At 37.4% G+C, this 20,266-nt stretch overlaps 1 protein-coding gene across 1 annotated transcript in view; it reads left to right on the top strand.

The window, feature by feature from the left end:
• Positions 1–20,266, top strand: part of Ccdc6 (coiled-coil domain containing 6) — a 107,067-nt gene that overhangs the window by 46,913 nt on the left and 39,888 nt on the right. The window contains exon 2 of the mRNA XM_020181754.2: positions 10,456–10,605. Within this exon, the coding sequence (XP_020037343.1) occupies positions 10,456–10,605 (150 nt within the window). The remainder of the gene's footprint in view (positions 1–10,455; positions 10,606–20,266) is intronic.

Below are 20,266 nucleotides of genomic sequence, written 5' to 3'. Positions count from 1 at the left end.
ATACGGTACTGAGCTTTTTCTTCTGTGCAACTTAATACCATTTTAAATCTTTATTCTTCAGGCCATTTATGCAGTCAAGACAGAAGCATCCCATGGCTAATTGCTGAATGTACAGATGAATGATGTAGCTATTCTTTAATCGCTAGGAGGATTAGATACTTCAGGACATTGACACTGGGGTATTCACTGCCATATCCACACAGTACTTGCAACATAGGGGACATTGTTGAATATGTTGAATAAATTTTAAGAATCTATTGACTGAGGCCTGTTTTTTCACTTGATAGTTGGTCTGGTTAGGGAAATCTTTCAGGAACTAGTGTTGAGGTACCCTTTGCCTGTTTTAGAGGTAGTGGGGACATAATTAGGAATACAGGTTCCTGGTGCACTCATGGTCTGGTGCATAGCCAGTGTTCAATCTGGATGATGGTCATTGCAATCAGTTTGTAATGCAGCCAGTCTCCCAATGAAGTTGACTTCCTGAGAAAGGCTATAGCCTTTGTCCAAAATTTTGTTTTCTTGTTTTTATTTCCTTTAAAATGTCTCTGTCTTTGAGAATGTGCTCTGTGGGGGAAGGAAGGAAGGAAGGAAGGTAGATTCTGCAGTCTTTTGTCTGCAGTTGGCCTTCATTCTGTTCCAGAGGTCACTTCATTCTGTTGATTCTTTGTAGAAGGAGGTGATCCATACTCCTTTTCTCTGCACACGTGGCAACCAAGAGGCAACTCATTTTCCAGGCAGTATTGTTGTGGAGATGCCATGTCCATGTTCTTCAAAGTTCAGTCATTGCTCCAGTGCCAGGGTTGGGCACCTTGGCTGTCAGGGGTCTGTAGAGGTATAGAGGGTATGGTCTTGGTGGTTTTCTTATAAGAACTGGCATACACCTTATTTTAAGAACATATCTCATGAGAGCAGTGAATCAAACTCCCCCAGTAGCTTCTGAGCCAAGGTATACTTTGGAGGTAGTAATTTCATCCACTTGGAGATCATGTATTTAAGTTAATCGGTGATGTGAACCACAAACATAGGACACCGATGTGGGCATTTTTCCTTTGTATATCTCTGTAGTTTGTGACACCTGTTCTTTACAAATGAGTGTGGTTTGAGACTTTGATAAGCACCAGCCTCTTTTGTATGTTCTTTTTTTCTCTATTGCTTGTACATCTGAGATCTATACTGCTTCTCTCTTTAAGAGAAGAGAGTTTGTTTCCTACCCCTGAATCTTGGCTTTGCTCTTGTCTCTAGCTCAGCTGAACCTGCAGCTGAATGCAGGGACACGAGTGAACCCAGTACAATTAGCTAAGGACCCATTAACCCATAGCACGATGGCAACCGATACATTGCCGTTGTTTATAGTCGAGTTTTAGGGTGATTTCTTATATAGCAACAGACAATTGATAGAGAGAGCATGTTCTGGGTGGTAATACTCAGGCAGGGATCCTGTTATGCCTTCTAGTTACCCTTCCTTCCTGCCCCCCAAAAATCATAAAGTTAGTAAAAAGTCCTTCACATTTTATCATAATTTGAATCAGTTTGGTTTCTTCTCAGTTGCCAGCTGAAAGGGTTACTAGCTTTGTTATATAAGGGCAGGAAAATAGCTGATTTCAGGGCATAATTCAGTTTGGGGAAAGGATTATCTGAGTGTTACCCCATCCTGGGATATTAGGGAGTTAAAGTAATTTGAGTCTGCTACATATCTGGTAAGCATAGCAATAGGCAATAAAGAATTCTGAGATGAAATATGAGAAATTCCAGGGACATTTGTAAATTGTGCCTTGAACTGGTTCCATATTTAAAGAGGAGGAGACATCTTCCTTTCTCCAACTTTTATAGTCTCCTTGCTTTTAGACACATAGCCAGGCTATTCCTTTCCACACCACACTTCAATTACATCATGGCATGAATGAATTTTTGAAAGCTGACTTTGGGAATGGAATCACAGTTTATGCTCTCGCAATAGAAAATGTTATCTTAACAACTAACTTACAAACTACAGCATTTATAATGTATAGAGCATTTATAAGTTGGAGCCTGCCTAAAAGCAGGGGAGAGATGATATTTGAAGGATAGGGCAGCTATGTTCCTAAATATATCAAAATGAAACTCTTCAGATTGTATAAATATTTTACCTTTTATTAAATTAAAATGGTAAATATTAGACATGTTGGATAATTATATAAATTTATGCATTGTCATAGTGATATAGTTAGAGGTTTTTTTGTACTTTATGTTATAGATTTAAGTCATTATCTCTTTTGTACCTGCCTATTTAACATTTTTAATGTTTCATTGTATTTCTGATATAGACAACATACTCAGGACAATTCTTTTTTCAAAACAGCTTTATTGAGACATAAGTTACATACCAAACAATTTACCTATTTAAAATATACAATTCAGTGATTTGGGGTATCTTTGTAGTTTTTAGATCATTACTATAGTCTAAGTTTAGAACATTTTCATTACCATCTCCTGCAAGTTTTGTACCCATTGGCCATCACTCCTTATTCCTCTTCGTACCCATGCCCAGCCTTTCCTGCCCAGCCCCAATGCATCCATACATCTGTACATTTGTACATCTGTCCCAGGTTCATGTAATGTGTGGTCTTTTCTGTCAGGCTTCTGTTTGTACCATGTTATTTTAAAATTTCCTCCATATTATAATATATATTGATATTAAGAGGGAAAACGATTTTTCCACCATGAACACATAACCATTATTTGATATTTTTACTATGTATTTTATTCAAAAAGAGTAAATGGACCATATAACACCTATAAGTTATAAAATATGATATCACAAATACCTGGATTCCTACCACTTGATAGCCAGAAATGTACCAATACCATCACCTTCAACTATCAGTTTCATTCCTATCCTGTTCCTTTCACTCTTTATCTTACAGTGTGTCCCTAAGGCAATATATCATTTATACTGCATTTTGTTAGTTTAATGACACAATGTACTTTCCTGCAGCTTCTTTTTTTCACTCAGTACTGTTTCTTAGATTTGCTCATGTTGTATTTATCTGTATTTCTTTTGATTTCACTGTTTTTCAAAATTTTCTATGAATATATGTTTTAGAATAGGTATTTAAGGAATCACTAGTATTTTGCTTAAGAATAAGAATGCAATGAATATTTTTGAATGTTTCTTCTTATACATGGGAAGGATTGCTTTAGTCCATATACGTAGAATAGAATTGGTATATAGTAGACTATAAAAATGTTTAGTTTTTCAAAAACGCCTGTACTGTTTCATATTCGCAGTTGTATTATTTGATCCACATTCTTGTCAAAACATGATCTTATCAAACTTCTTAATTTTTGCCAGACTAGGGTATAGAAAATGGTCATCTTAATTTGTACTTTCTTGATTATGTGTGAGGATGATTATGAATATTTTTAAAGTTTGTCTTTCAGATATTATTTTTCTAAAATACCTATTTATGTCATTGTTCTTTTGAAGGTTTTAATTCTTTCCAGTTTTTATTTATATATTCTGAGTAGTAATCATTTGTTCTGTCCATTGCAAATATCTTCAGTTTGAAGGTTTCCTTTCCACTATTTTATAGGGTCCTTTTCAATATTTATTTCAATTTGAATAATTTCCATGACCTATTCTTTTAGTTTTGTATGTTTCTATGTCTGCGTTTCCTCTAGGAGAGTGAGTCTTTACCCAAGTCTTGGAGATGGAGGGTTTCCTACCCCTGCCAACCCCCACCACCTTATGATGATCCCTTTGGAGAAATTCTTGTCTTTGATACCAAGGTTTTTATCCATGTCATTTCTGTTTAACCCTTCTAGTTTCCATCTCTCTGTGAAAAATACCCCCTGTGTTCATGCCTGTTGTTTTCTTTCCCATTAGATCTTTCAACATATCGATGGTAACTATTTTCAAATGACAATTCCTATTGTGATAGGAATTGGATCATCTCTGAATCTTTTCTGTTGGTAGTTGTATCTCTTGATTTTGTTCTTGCATTTTTGTGATTTTTGTAACTTTTAATTGAATACTAGACATTGTATAGAAGACTAGTAGAGACTGAGATAAATAGTGTTTATGCCAAGAAATGAGCATGCCTTCTTTTCAATTAGGCCATTAAAATCAGTAAGTGAGTTGGATTTGGGTCTTTCTGGTGATTCTTTCTTTCGCTGTGTCGCAGGCTGTAAATTTGTCTTACCTGAAATCTCCAGCCGTGAACTTGTCTTACCTGAAATTTAGTGTAGGACCTGTAGTGCCCCACTTTGCTGAGCCTTTATTCTTTACCTTCTCAGCTTTTAGGAGTCCTTGAATGCCTGGGATGCAGGCGATCTTCGTGTTTCCTCTCCAGCTCTTGATCACTGCTAGTTATTTCTCATGACCAGTCTCATTGTGAAGGCAGAGGGTGTTCTTAGTTTCTCTGATAGTGTCTCAGGTAAGCCCTACTTGCTTTGGCTGAGGAGGTAGATCTTCTCAGCATCTCCACCCACTTCCTTCTCTGGGAACCAGACTCTGCTTTGCCTTGAGTACTATGTGTGTCTTGGGCTGCAGAGTTTTCTGCTTTCCCTCCAGGGGCCATGGTTCATTGCCCAAGTCCTATAGATGAGCAGTGACTCTTTGCGTGGGCCTTGGGAATCAGAGAGTTTGATGTCCTTTCCGGAGTCACTTAATAAGGCCTTTAAAGAGAGTGATAATTCACATGCCATAAAAGTCATTCTTTTAAGGAGAATAATTCAGTAGTTAACAGCCATCATTACCTACATATTTCCAGAACATTTTAATCACCCACCCAAAAGAAATACTACCCATTATTGATTACCTCTTATTCTTTTATACCCTGAGCCCTAGTCAACTACTAATCTATTTTTTGTCTGCATGGATTTGCATATTTTACATGTTTTATATAAATGGCATTATACAGCGTGTGGCCTTTATGTGTCTGACTTCTTTCACTTAGCATAATGTTCCAAGATTTAACCACATTTAGCACACATCACTACCTCATCCTTTTTAATGACTGAATATTAGTCCACATTTCAACCATTCATCAGTGGATGGACAGTTGGGCAATTTCCACTTTTTGGCAATTGTGAATAATACTGCTATGAACATATGTACAAGTTTTGAATGAGACTGTTTTCATTTTTCTTGGAAAACTAAAGTACTATGATAAGCTCTTTATATGACTTTTTATGTGACATTATTTTTGCTTTACAAAGGAGCAAACAGTGCCCTAGAGAGGTGGCGTCATTCCCCTGAGGTTGTGCAGTGGACGAGTGCATAGCTAGCTGCTTTGTAAGCCAGGCAGTTTGACTTCGGAGTCTGAACCTGCATGTGAATCTCGCCAAAGCATGGCCTAGTTATCACTGACTCCTGAGTGATAAGTTCACAAGTCCAATGTAAGCGTTTAACAGCCTTTCTAGCAGTTCTCACTGCCAGTATCCAGGCAGGTAGCCAACAGACTCATTGGGAACCAGGTACTGAGCACTTTGAGTGTTGTTAAATTCACATGACAAGGTATGTACATGGAGCTGTGCTCTGCTCATGTGAAGTAGGACATGAACAGAAGGACATGCGTCTGTCCTCTGCACATTTCTGGTGGTGATATTCCTTTGTGGTAGTGGGGTTTGAGCTCAGGGCTTTGTGCTTGCTAAGCAGGTGCTCTACCATTTGAGCCATGCCCACAGCCCTTTTTGCTTTAGTTGTTTTTCAGATAGAGTCTCGCTTTTTTGCACAGCAGGCCTTCATCGTCAATATTCCTATTTATGCCTCTCCTGTAGCTGGGATGACAGGAACATGCCCTGTGCCTGGCTTTTTGGTTGAGATGGGGTCTCACTAACTTTTTGCCCCACTGTCCTCGAACTTCCATCTTCCCTATTTCCATCTCCTGAGTAGTTAGGATTATAGGTGTGAGCTACCATGTCCTGCCCTCAACTGGTCATTTTCTAAAGCTATTTTGAGAGACACCATAGGTTGATAAAACTTCATAACTGTTAGGGTTCTTTTTAACCTCTGAATTACTTTCATCCAGAAAGTCACCCTTGGTGCTATTGTTTCTCTTGTTCTGAAGCCCTGTGACAACGGCCTGGGCATAGAATCTGAGGCAGAATAGCATAGTCGGCAGAGCGTCTAACGACACTCTGTGTATGTTAATGACTTGCTGGCCATTCTGGAATAGAATAAATGATGAGGGTTTTAATTTATTAATTGCTTTAACTGCGAGCTAGGGTGCAGTATGTGAAGGAAGCATAAACTGGCTTAGTGCTCCTACAGACTAAATGGAGAATTGTAATTCTCAGGCACATAATTAGATTCCTGTCCTTGACTCTTACATTCGAGTAAGTAAAGATACATACAGGCTGTGTTCTGTGTCATTGCCACCTTCCCTTTCCATTTCTGATGCTTATGTATTGAACAGACGTTTGCAGAAAAGTAGCTTGTGTTGAGAAACTCATTGGTATGACCAGCATTTGAGCTAATCCTGTAAGTGCTACCAGCCATCAGTCATGAGGGATTCTGCTAAACTCTGAGCATCTCTCAGAACAATCAGTATGAGCATTGGTGTGCCCGGTATGACAGTTTAGAAAGAGCAGGGTTTTTCAGTTGGCTGTCTGTGTGTTGGGTGGTTACTGGTGTCCTAACAATGCGGTTTCAAATGTCATTTCAAACTAACATCCAAAGGTCATTAAAATTTAGATCATAAGTGACTAGACAACAGAGTAGTAAATTTAAAGAATTAGAATAATACATTCAATTATATTCTTAAATTTAAATAATGAAATAACAAACAGATCCTGCATTGATTCCTAAATATCAAGGTTTTAAGATATCTTATTAAAACAAGTCATTAACAACTTAAAAGTAACTTTTTACACCAGTGCCAGTGCTTTCTTTGGTAGTCACTTGAGCTTTTTCCCGATTACATCCTTCCCTCTAGCTTCTGTCCAGTAGGTGTTTGCCAGTAATATGTTGCTTTGGAAAAGCGTTCTGCATCGCAGACTTGACAGATCATGAGTTACTTCATCCTCCATGAGTTTGGTTTTGGCACTTGGGTTTTCTCATCAGCAGTGAGTGCTGTGGTGAGCTGTGGAATTCTCCTTTGCATACTCACCCTCCTTAACGCCTCTGAGAACAGAATGGAGATGTTCTCCAATCTCAGTGGAATCACCTATCAGATTTGTGTCAAGGTCATGGAAACTGTGGTTTCCTTTTCTGCAAAAAATACAGAATATGATCAGTTAAAATTCGTGGTAACACAGGAGAAAGTATTTTCATTTTCTAAAATCGCTGTGCTTATTTTTCCCAGAGGACTTGGTAAATTTCTCCTACCCCTTCTCCCCCTTGTTTTTTATTTGCCTTCTGTTGTATTGAGTTTTTTGTAGAACGGGGAAAATGATGGAGAGATACTTTATGGTCTAGCCTTAACATTAGTAGACACTGAGTGATTACTGTTGGGTAGAGGGCAGTGTGCTAAATAGCAGACATTAATAAGTGAATAAGATTATACCAAATAGCTTCTGTTTCTAAACATTGCAACTAGAACCAAATTGAACAGGCCTAGATTTTCCCAGTCTTCAACTCTATGAACATACGCAAAACAGTAAGAAACACTTTCTTCTTCAAAGAGTTCATAATGTTTTTGTTTACATTTTTCTTCAAGGGTTTACAGAGTTACAGGTCATCATCATTGCCTATTAAAGTGAACAGTCAGGATCACATATATACAGGCCCACAATCCACACTACCCAGTTTTCTGGTTTTGACCAACAAAATCCTGTATGATTTAAATTCTGATTCAAATCATTTTAGTTTTTGAAATGTAGCTTTAATTTTGAATTTAGATGTGTTTAGGCATGCTGAGATTTTCAAGCATTTCAGATAAAAGGAGAAACATATTGATAGAAAACCTGAGGATGAAATTTCATACAGAACCTGTTTTATCTCCCTGCTGTCTACTTGTGGTCTGACTGACCCTTATGTCTTACAAATAGTGCCTGGACTTGTTCTTTGTGCTCAAGCCACCTCTATGTGACTCCTTCTTAGCTTCTTTTAAGTGAATATATTAGAAAGATAATTTGTCTTACAGCTCAAATAAAAGGCCTGTTTTAGGATTGGAAATAAAAACTAAGACTAAGGTGAAGGTTGAGCTGATAATACACATAGCATGGGGAGAAACCTACAGGAGAAATCAAATGAATACTTAATGCTTTTCTGTGTTGCGTGGTTTACACATATTGTCAGTCTGCTATGTCTGATTTTCTTAAAAACAATTTCTCTGAGGCTGCATGGGTACACTTGAGTGTTGTCTTCATTTGTGTGCTCATTCTGGATTCCACCCCCCCATTAGAACTTAGAACTGGTAGCAAAAACATAGTTAAAGGAGGCTTTTGATAAACTCTGTTAGGCCTAATTAACCCTTTGTTAAGTTAGATAGTCTTTAACAAGCTCCCTTATGTTCATTCAGGGGTTCTGAGAGTGGCATTTTCTCTTTAATGGGCTTTGCCTAGAAGTAAGGTACCATTCTAAAATGAATAATTTTGTTTGCCACAGCCTCAGCTTCCCAAGACCCCTGACATATCACTTAATTTAGAAGGAATTTTAGATCAGGTTTAACCCTCTTCACTGTGATGCTTTTGCTGGTGAGTCTCAGTCCAGAATTCAGACCTTTCTCTTCTTTAACTTTAAAAATAATCAGAATTCAAATCATACAGGATTTTGTTGGTCAAAACCAGAAAACTGGGTAGTGTGGATTGTGGGCCTGTATATATGTGATCCTGACTGTTCACTTTAATAGGAGATGATGATGACAATGATGATGATTTGAGGTGCTGGGAATCAAACCCAGGACCTTGTGACTGTTAGGCAAGCACTATACCATTGACCTGCATCCCCTGCCCACTAACAGGAGATACTGAAGTTTATGAGTTTGAGAGAGGAGGGGAGATTGAACTGAAGAGCAAGGGAGAAGTCCCAGCCTTTGCCTGTTTTCTTTGACAGTAGTGGAAAGAGTAAGATATTGAGGAGGCAAGGGACCGACCATAGGACCCAAAACTACTCACTGTACCCCTGGTTCTCATATGAATTTATTAGTTGATGGATGTGCTCTTTATTGCCCAACTCTCCTGGACTGTTCCAGAATGGTTTCTTCAGGAACTTCTCCCAAAAGTCGCCAGCTTTTGTGTAATTTTTTTAATCTGTGTGTGGCTCTCTTGTGGAATTGCTTAACAAACAGACAGTTCCCTAGGGCCACTGTGTTGGAGAGCCTAGGGCCACTGTGTTGGAGAGCCTAGGGCATGTGTGTAAGATGGCAGATAAGTACCAGATCTAAGCCATCACAGCTTAGGAGAGTTTGTTGGGCCTTTTAATCGTAAAAAGTGGCCATTGTTTTATGCCGGCGCACTTTCATTTCCTATCCTGGCCTATTTGTGACAAGTGACGGGTTCTGGAGGTTTGGAACTCATGTAGCTTTCCCCTCCCCAGACTTGGCAGCTAAAACAGGAATGAGTTATTTGGGATAAATGTATCAAAAATATTGCTGTTAAAAAAGTATTTTGGAGTTGAGTTCATTTCTTTTCTGAAGAAGATGAGTTTCTTTCAAGAATGGTTAGGTTTTTCTATTTATTGAAACTTCTTTTTTTGCAGAGGAAGAGAGAATCTGCAGAAGAATATTCTCATCCGTTGCATTATACCTGATCCCTTTTGCTTCTGTGTTTTTAATGTGTTTTAATTCTAATGCCTGTTCTTGCCATCATGCCCCCTCCCCACAAAAATCCCAATAGAGAAAGTTAAAAAAAAAAAAAAAGTCCTATATCTGCCTTTACCCTTTGGCTCCTGGATTCCCACTACCTTGTAATAACTACTTTTTAGCTCTTTGGTATATTTCTTTCTAGTTACTATTCCAGGAACATTGTAAATGTGTCCATTTGTATCTGCATCTCTTTTTAAATGGTGTATCTGAACTATTTCAGAGCTATCCTAAAGAGGAGACATGCTTTTACTTTTAAGTGAGTTGAACTTCTCTGTTCCAGTTTTGTTTTTTTTAAAGTTGCCTAGATGTTTTCAATTATGAGTCTTGAGAGGTAGTGGTGTATGGAGAGTTTTTATGAATCAGTGCACATACCACAGGATTGTACCTGTCTACTACATGAAAAGGAACCTCCTACGTGCTGGTTGTTGATTTGTGCATGCTTTATAAAAATTGCAGTATAGTCTTTGCTAATTTGGCACATCACTTTAAGAAGACGGACCATACCTGGAACAGGGAGTCCTTTGGGGTAATAATTATATTGACTCGTATGGCCACTGTGGAGTTCCTGTGTTTTGTGTTTCTTGGGGAGTATTGGTTCACAGTTAAATAGACCTAATTAGAATAGGCACACTCTCTGGAAATATGAGCTATATTACAATTAGTAAATTTCCTGTTTCCTTACTATGTGTTTTTGTTTTGTTCTCTTTTATTTATTTTTTTAAAACAGCAAGCCAGGGCTGAGCAGGAAGAAGAATTCATCAGCAACACTTTATTCAAGAAAATTCAGGCTTTGCAGAAGGAGAAAGAAACACTTGCTGTAAATTATGAGAAGGAAGAAGAGTTTCTCACTAATGAGCTCTCCAGAAAATTGATGCAGGTAAATTATCTCTTCTACCCTCTCATCTTCCCTGCCTATCTTCCTCTCTGGGAAGAAATGACTTTGATAGAGCACTTTGTTTCAAGCATTTGCTGATGAGGTTTTCAGCAAAAGTTCTTTGGAGATTTAAAATACCAGGTTCAGTATGGCAGCATTGTGGTCCTCAGGCTGTTTCTGTGCCCCATCTGCTTAGGAAAGGTAAGATTCTGTACGCTTAGCGTTTCACAGACTCTGAAAAGTTGCACTGAAACTTTTCTTATTCATGGTGGTGAGCCTGAGGCCTTACATGGGCTATGTTGTATGTAGAATTTTAGAAATAAGGTAATTAACACCAAATATAAGATTTCTTTCTCCTTTGATGTTAAATCTATAAGGAATGCATAAACTTCCAGACAGTAGTAAGTGTGTCTTTTGCACTAAAATATGAGGATATGAAGTGAAAAAACTTTAGAAAGTAAAAAGGTGTCCATGATAATTAGAATTATACACAAACAAGTTCAAATGCATAATATGTTACTAAATAGACATCAAACTTCTATTAAAACCACTAATCACTGGTAATACATAGAAGATACCACACATAACATATGGGAGATTTTGGATTCTCTTGTTATAGACTCATCCTCTGTGTGCCAACCCCCCTTTTCCCACTGCTTCCTACCTTTTCTTTTTAATTTCAAAGCCTACTAGTAAAGTATACCAGTACAAATTTTTTTAATGAGAAATAGTTTGTGGGTTAATCAGAATGAATTTAAGAATATCTAAGATGTTGTTTTCATTACTTAGCACAGTGTGTCCAAAATAATGAACAGGTATAAAACTGTCATAAGAGGGACATTACTCTCAATTTGTCCTTAGACGTCTTTGAATGAAACAGTCCCTTATATTTTCTATTCACTGGTATTACCAACAAGTTCATTAATTAATTAATTAAGTTGAAGTATGTGTTTTAGTAATGTTGTGATAAGATATTTGAGACTTTATAATTTTTTCTGACTCTGCACATAGACGATCCTGTCAGAGGATACTGGAAATGTTGGTATATAGAATTTTTGATGTTAAGACCATGCAGTGGTCTAGGAGGGTTTTTCAGGGACATTGTGGTTCCTTAAAATAAGATACTAAAAAGAATGAAAACTTAAGAGCCATATGCCATAAAAAAGGAAGTTAGTCATAGTAATATACTAGGCATAAGAGTGCTTGAATTTAAAATTTAAGCTTTGAGTATCCTACAAATAATGCTATAACCTGGAGAATTGTATGATTGCTTTTTCATCATTCTTACATCTAAAAAAAAAAATTAGTTCTACTTGACCAGAAAAAAAAAATTCATGTTGCAAACATAGATCCACCCCCACCCCTAATTTTTCACTCTAAAGAGAGTGAAGAGTGAACAAAGTGAATAACAAAATAATCTGCTTTTGCCAAAAGTAGTATATATAATGAGTGGCCCTAGAATTCATTTGACTTGTGTATTATGTTTGTCCCCACTCAAAACAAAGAGTATGGTTTAAAGATGTAACTTTAAACACTGGAGAGCTCTAGGTAGCTTGCTGGTAATCCAACTTGTAAAATCTAAGCATATGGAAGGTTAGCATGTCCCTAAGATAATTTCTAATGAATCTCTGTGTGGTTTTTTGGCTTTTTGTTTGTTTATTTAAATATTGGGATTTTGTTGTTCTTTTTTCTAAATATGCATAACAAAAATTTGCCATTTAACCATTTTTGAAGTACAGGTCAATAACATTAAATATCTGCACATTATTGTGCAGTCGTCACCACTGTCCATCTTCAGAACATTGTTGAACTGAAACTCTGACCCACTAAATAATAATGCCTTATTCCCTTCTCATGGTTCTTGGGCTTTTGAAAGGAGGCGGATAGCAGGTAGCTTGAAGTTAAGGTCTCTGACAAATTTCCAAACTATGTCCCTTCTGTGGCATGACAGATAATTTGTCATTTTAGACAACAAGTATCACAACATGCCATTTTGTAATGATCTGAAAAACTGGCTTCTGTTGGCCAACTGGAGGATCTCATAGCTACACGGGGGGAGAAGGGATGTCTGGCATGGTGTACTCATTCCCCAGGCTCCCCGTACATGTTTCCTTAAATGGTTTCAACCATTCCTTTGTTGAATGCCCACATTTTCTGCCATCCAGCATGGAAGTGCTGCTCTCCATCTGGGAGATTTTTAGAATAATTGATACCAATAGGCTTTTCCAACTGTGTAATTACTTTAATATAGCTTTCTAGGTGTTTGCTCCTGGATAAGACTGGAAAAGCTCATTAAGAGAAACCATACTGCAGGTGTCACTGCTAGACAAATGAGTGATTTGACCTGATCACCCTGAAAGTGCCTAGCATTTTTCACCCAGAGGCCACTGAAAGGCTATTTATAGAACAGTTTTGTATTTGTCAGCTTGCTTTGGCTGTTAATCACTCATAGAGATTGCACTTGCTTTTATCTGCATTTCAAAGGGATTCTTTGATCCTGAGAACAGAGATGAGAATATTGCTGTAGAAGAGATGTGTCTCTTCCTATCTGCTGTGGTACAACTGTTATACCTTTAAAGACTGAACCAGGTTTATGTAAATGTAAATGAGAAGAAACCCCTGCCCTTCAGAAGATCAAGTTTGAAAGATAGATTTAAACACCCCCAGACATGCTAATCCGCATTAAAGCAAACACACACACCAAAGAGAACATGCAGCTTTTCTCCCTTGATTTTGTGCCTAAATTATATCCATTTTGTGAAAGCTCTTGTTTGAAAAATCTGTATCTTTCTGATCCCATACTATGGTACTGATTACTTGATTGGTGAGAAATTGTCCTGAAAGGAGCCCTTTAGTATTTTTGGCAGGTCCAGCGTAAACCTGCATCAGGGTTAAATTCTGCTTGGATGGAATGCCTTGAAAAGAAGTTGTAGTATAATCATTATTTCTAATTAAAATGTATAAGAAATGTTTTATGAGCAAATTTTTGTTCAGAATTTGATATACAACATCATATATAGATATAAAAATGTTCAACAGGCTCTTCTCCAAAATGTCAGAAATTTTGCTTGGGTGCTGAGTTCATAGGTTTTGTTTTTGTGTGTGTGTGTCCTTTTCCTTCTAATTTGTAAAAAGTAACATGCACTATTTTGTAACTAGAAAATGTCTTCTTTTTAAAAAGAATTAAAAGATTTTGTGATCTAATTGTACTTGCCTTTTGAAACCTCCTTCTATGCCTCTGACAATAGAGCTCGGAGTCCTGCTATCCTAATTCTGTTTCTTTGTCACGGGGAGCAGTGCATGAAGCCCCCTGCAGAGTCCGAAGATTCTCCACTGCCCACAGTGCTCTAGTCACCTCTCTCCACTGGCCTTCTGTTGTTAAAAAAAGGTCCTAATTTCTCCGGCTAACTGTTAACCACCAATCATCACTGCTAGCAGGAAGACCTGTCATTGCTGAGATTGATAATGACTTTAGCAGCTGTAAATTTTTCCACTTGCTTTTGTGCAAGTCTAATACGTCAGGTTCACTTCCTGCTCTATGGGGAGCCTAGCCACCTTGCCCAGGATTGTTCCCTATACTTTTCTGAACAGATTTAACTGCCAAAAGTTAATGCACACTTTTTTTTTTCCTTTTTACTCTAGAACAAGACTGGGATAAAAAGAGTATTGTGTTATTACATATATCTCAATCTTTGCAGTCTAATCCAACTTTGAAATTTCACACATTAAAATAACAAATAGGTTTATAGTACTATACCTTTGATTTTGAAATAAGATCTGGTTCTCAGAAAATAATTCTATTATAGCTGCAATAGAAGTTCTTTTAGCCTCTTCCCAATAGGGGGAATGCATTCTTGTTAATTATTGAAGATACTTAGGAAGAGTTTTCTGGATTTCTGTAAAGTGTCATTGCTTATTTGTATTATTGACCTGGCCCACTGAGGTTAAAATGCCTCCTGGAAATCAAAGTATTTGAAGGTTTTTTAGCATCTATGGCAAGATAATCTATAGAAGGAAGGAAGGAAGTTGTAGGCAGAACTACTGTCAAAGCTGCCACTATTGAAGAATGATAGCTGAGCACTTCAGAATGATGTCATGCCAGAGCGTTATTCTTCCATCTCTTTTATAGAGGAATAAACCTGTGAGGAAGAATTTCAGTGAGTCCCCAGTTCTACCTATTCACTTAAACCTTACAACTTCATTTGCCTTTTCTGTTTCCTCTCTGGAGAAGCCATTTCTCCTTCTAGTATTTGTTTTTTCTCTAGAGCTTATTCTTCCCTAACCTAGAAGAGTTGTATCTCTGAGTAACATGATGTGTCTGCAGGCATCAGCAGTGAGTACAGACCCCCAGGTCTCTTCTTTTCAAACTTGTACACCAGAATTTGAGGCTGCTTCCTGCCATTACCGCTAAGAGGGTAATAAAATTATTTTGTTTGTGCAGGCAGCAAAGTCACATGTCAGGATGATAAATAATGCATGAAAAGCTGTTTCGTTGATTTCAAGGGCACCAAGGCTAAGACAGCCATTGTATCCGTTCATGTGAAAACTTGGATCCTTCTTTGGGAGGGGAAAGGAGACCTTGAAATATGTTCTTCATTAAAACGGCTAGACCTGAGGCCCTCTTGGCCTATAGTTTTTCATGGCTATTAATACTGATCAGAGAAATTTGCTGGTATATAATAGCTCTCAAAATATTCAGGGCAAATTTTTTCTTGTTGTTTTCATTTTCAAGTAGCTGAAGCTCAGCTTTATCTGATCTTCCTTTCTTTCCATGGAGCAAGAAGTTTACACATTGCACAACATAGTTTATGTTGTTATTAGAAAAGACAACAAACTTGAAGAGGTTCTTCACGCTTAAGAAATCGCTGAATTTCTTCTGAAGTTTTGTGCATGTGTACCCTTGTTAACTTTATTGCTATATTTAATGTGCTAGCACAGATTTTAAAAACAAAACAAAGGAAGGGCAGGAAGAAAGGCTCAGAAGCTTTCTGTGCTGACTTCTTTAACATAAAATACTAGAAAAAAAACAGGTAGTGGGAAAAGAAAAGGTAGACAATTAAAATCTGGTGAAGTTAGGGTAAGCGTATGCCTTTACCTGGAGCAGGTGGGAAGCATTTTTATTTTTAGTTGCGAAGGTGAAGGATCCCTTGAAAGATACTTGGCCTCATAGCACATGAACTTTTAGCCATCACTAGAAGCACTTTTCAGTTATTTTTAAAACTTTATAAACGTTGCAATATTTTTACTTCATTTTCAAAAAAATTTGCCAATCATCCCACTCAGTAATTGCCTTAAAATAGAGTCATATCCTACTGGTAGGTGTCTTCACCTTTTGTTTTCCTTTTTATTAATAAACTAGTTAAGAACTAAGAAAGTAAGATAAGACCTTTTCATTCCATTTCCAATAAGTTCTTGATGTAGAATGAATCTTTTGAGCTAAGTATACCATTTCATTCCTCAGAAGAAACTGCAGGTTTCAAACTCATACTTGGCCTTTTAGGTATTCTGAGGAGATGAGAAGCCTAATGTTATCCTGAAGGCACTTGCTTAGATTTGAGGGCCTGACCCCAATATCCAGTCTTGAGAATGCTGACAGGGAATCAAAATAAGGAATAATTTTCTGGAAGGACCTTGCTGTTTTTTTTCTCCCTCAGAAGTTATATGTGGCTTTTAATTCAGATAAACCTCAATGAGGACAAATAAAAGCTAAACAAAATGCTTTTAAATTTTTATTGAGAACAGAATTGACAAGATAGTGACAAACTATTAGACTAGATCTACCTCTATATCTTAGTCTAATGGTTCAAGAGAGGAGACTCCAGCACTTAGGGCTGCTTTTATTCCAAGGACATTTGCAGTTTCCTGGGAAATAGCTGAGATGTGCTTTTGGTAGTTACATGGAACTGGAGCTGCAGAAGTCAAAGATGGAGGCTGGCTAAGGTTGATGATGATGATCAATCATTCTTCCCCTTGAATGTGGAATCATAAAGAGCTACATCATCATGATAAGAGTGGATAAGGGGATAAGGTTTGATATGAGCTAGGTGAATCAGAGATATAAAGCTTTGATTCTGGATTAAAGTAGATCCAGACTTTAGAGTACCTGGCTGAAGAAAATAAAATTTTCTGGAGCAATGTTCTGTCATAATTGCCAGGCCTAGTAAGCAATCATACTTACTATGCTCAAAAAAGAAAAGCTAAGGGTATAATCGTTGGCAGGAAACCAAAAAAAATGTATTCACTTTTCTTGCAGACATCCAAAAGGTAAATGAAAGTCCTATGAATAGCTATATCACAATACATTTAAGATTTAGATGCTATGGATAATTTCATTTAAAAACATAACTTTCTACAACTGACTGAGGAAGAAAAACACATGAGAAATTGAATCAGAGATTTCAAGCCTGAATAGAAAATGAATTCCAGGTTCAAGTGACTTTTAAAAGTTGGACCAAACATTCAAGGTTAAAATAATTCCAGTCTTCCATGAACTCAAGGCTCCCCAATATATTTCAAGGCTAACCTAACCTTAATGCTGAAATTTAACAAGTATAGTTCAAGAAAGGTAAATTATAGTTTAATCTTGCTCATGGGCAAAAATCCTAAATAAAAATAAAATGAAGCCAGCAATACATTAAAAGGTAATGTACCTTGGACATGTTGGATTTATAGAAGCAGTTCAAAGTTAAGTAGTGAAAAGTCAGTAGTGTAATTCACCACATTCAAAGAATAAAAAAGAAAAAAATATGTCAATAGATGGAGAAAAAGGATTTGTTAAATATAATAATTTGTGACAAAATCTTTGTGAATCAAGAATAGAAGAGAATTTAGGCCTAATGGAATGGCTCAAGTGGTAGAGCGCCTGCCTAGTAAGTACAAAGTGCAAGACCATGAGTTCAAACCCCAGTACAGCAAAAAAAAAAAAAAAAAGAGAATTTAAACCTGTTAAATGTTTACAGAAAGCCTTCTCAAACTTTGTGTGTAATTATGATAAATTAACAACTTTTTCTTTAAATTCAAGAACAAGACAGGATGCCTGCTACATTTACTATATTCATTTTTGTTACGGATTCCTGACCAATATAGAAAGACAAGAAAAAAGTAGAAGTTAGGCTTGAAAGGAGGAGCTATGATTGCCACTTATTTGTGATTGTGTAGGTGGGAAATCTCAAGAATCTATAGGTAAATAATCAGAATTGAGAGTATTTTCACATAAAAATATATTCCTTTATGCCAGCATCAACACTTAATTATTAAAATAAAAAGGTATCATGAAAAACCACGGGGAGTTATTAGTTACCACAGAGAAATATAGAGCACTGTAAAAGGCATGGGGACAGTTGAAATTTTAAATAAGTTTAGTCATGGAGGTGATATTGGAGCACAGTCCTGGAGAAGAGAAAGCTAACCCTGTGGATTTCTGAGGGAAGGCTGTTGTAGTAAAGAGAACGAGAAGGCTCTAAGGACTTGGTGGGTTGTGCCTGCTGTGTTGGAGGAGCAGCAGAGATGTCGACGTGATTGGAGCGGTACCGTGATAGGAGAGGAGGACTAAGATGAAGTTTGGGGTGGGGAGTACTGGGCCAGGTATGAAGATCACATAGATCTTTAAGAGCCACAGCCAGGACTTTGGCTTTCACGGCTGTGGAAGACATGTAAGGTGGTGAGCAGTGAAATAACCGCACATGACTCGTTACGAAGAGATCATGGAATGAGGGCTAAGGTGGGAGCAAGGAGACTTCCGTAATCCATGCAGAGAGAGAGAGAGAGAGAGAGGGTTGTTCCAGGGTGGTAGCAGTAAGTATGGTGACCTGTAGGGATTCTGGGTGTGTTTGACAGAAATAGTGTATAGGATCTATGCTTCAGTTAGAAGTGGGCATGAAAAAAAGAAAAGATCAAGGAAGACTTAGAACTTTAGGCCTCATCGATGGGAGCAGCAAGTGGAGTTGGTTGTAGTAGGAAGGTCAGAAGTTCAGTTGAGATGTCTAGACTTTAAATAGAGAAAACAGGCAGTTGGACTGAGGTTCTGGCTGTCAACAGAAAAGTCTGGGCTAGAGATACAAATTTGGGAATATTATCATTAGAACTTCTTTATTGCCACAGAATCAATGCTGTCACCCAGAGGCTGTGTTTAGAGAAGAGGACCAAAGAAATATAGGAAAACATGTAAGGAGGATGCAGGAGTAAGCTACAGAGTTGGAGTTGATATTTGCAACACATGTAAAACATCACAGAACTACAAATCAGAAAAACAGACAACCCAGAGGAAAAACAGCAAAAGACTTGAATAGACTATTCCCATAAGTGGATTGAAAAATATACAATCTTATTAATAATCAGTTAAGATGAATTAAAATCACAAGATACTAAGGAATTCTCATGCACTGCTGATGGAGAATGGAAATTGTTGCAACCACTTTGAAAACTATCTGGCATTACCTAATTAAGTGGGAAATATTCCTTCTTATGATCCAGCACTGAGTAGATGTCTTCCTGTGTATATATGTGCACCAGATGTGTAGAAGATGTTCTCTGTCCCATTGATCATGATAGTCAAAAACTAGAAATGATCCAGTACATGTCATCAGTAGAAGGGAAAAACTGTGATATGCTCATTCAGTTGGATACTATAAAGGAATAAAAATACAGGCCACAATTCAACTTAACACAAGCTTACTTAACAGAAGAAGCTAGATAGAAAAGAATTTAAAACCAAGCACAACTGTTTACAAAAAAATACATAGGCAGTAAGGAAATTTAGGGAAAAAAGATGCAAGGAAGTGATTACCATAAGAATCAGGATGTTGGTTTGGAGGGGCTGTGATCAGAAAGAGACAAACAGAGCAAGACGTTATGTGATTTGGGTGAGGGTCACTTGAGAGGACTATAGAATATAGTCTTTCTTGGTAGTCTGTCCTACAGCCGCTCTAACAGCTTCATCCTGTGTAATTTAACTTCTGCATCATAATGATAATGTTTGTTAATTTGTTATTGATTCTGTCAGCTTTTTAATGGTGTCCTTTGTACTTAACCTAGTTGTTTTGTTCATTCTGAGACTTTAATCTATGGCAGACAGTCCACATGAAGTGAGGATAGTATCAATTTATCCAACCAGTATTTTCATACATAAGGTGTTTTCTAGATGCCCTGGAATAGGGTTGAGTAAGTCCTGGTCACTGCCTTCATAGTGCTTGTAGTCCTGTAAGGGCAATTGAGAGTATACTCGGGTGCTTGAGGGTGGTAGCAATTACCAAAGATTACCCTTTACCTGAGAACTTTGGAGTGGTTACCTAACCTCTTGAAGGTTTAGTTTCATTTTGTGCAAAATGCAAATAATAATAGTATCTACTGTAGAGTTTTGATAATGTACTAAAAAGTGCTCAAGTCACGTGATAAGTACCCCAGTGCATTAGCTGCTTTTAGAAGTAACTGATGAAAAAGATTGGAAAAAATGCCATGAGCTAGACATTAAAATGCAGATGAATAACAATGTGCTTGTCACAGCTTAAGGAGGAGGAGTGCGTATTATACTGAGGACATGTGGGAGGCACTGTGAAAGTCTCTTGAGCCATCTGCCAGTCTCAGTGATTTGGGGGAGAGAGCCAAGTCCTATAGGTAACAAACATGGATTGTCACACTTAGAGATCCCTGGGCCTAAGTGGTCTCC

This window comes from Castor canadensis, chromosome 7, assembly GCF_047511655.1.
Source record: "Castor canadensis chromosome 7, mCasCan1.hap1v2, whole genome shotgun sequence".
Classification (NCBI taxonomy): domain Eukaryota; kingdom Metazoa; phylum Chordata; class Mammalia; order Rodentia; family Castoridae; genus Castor; species Castor canadensis.
Note: the sequence above shows the minus strand (reverse complement) of the source record. Positions and strands in the feature narration are given on the sequence as shown.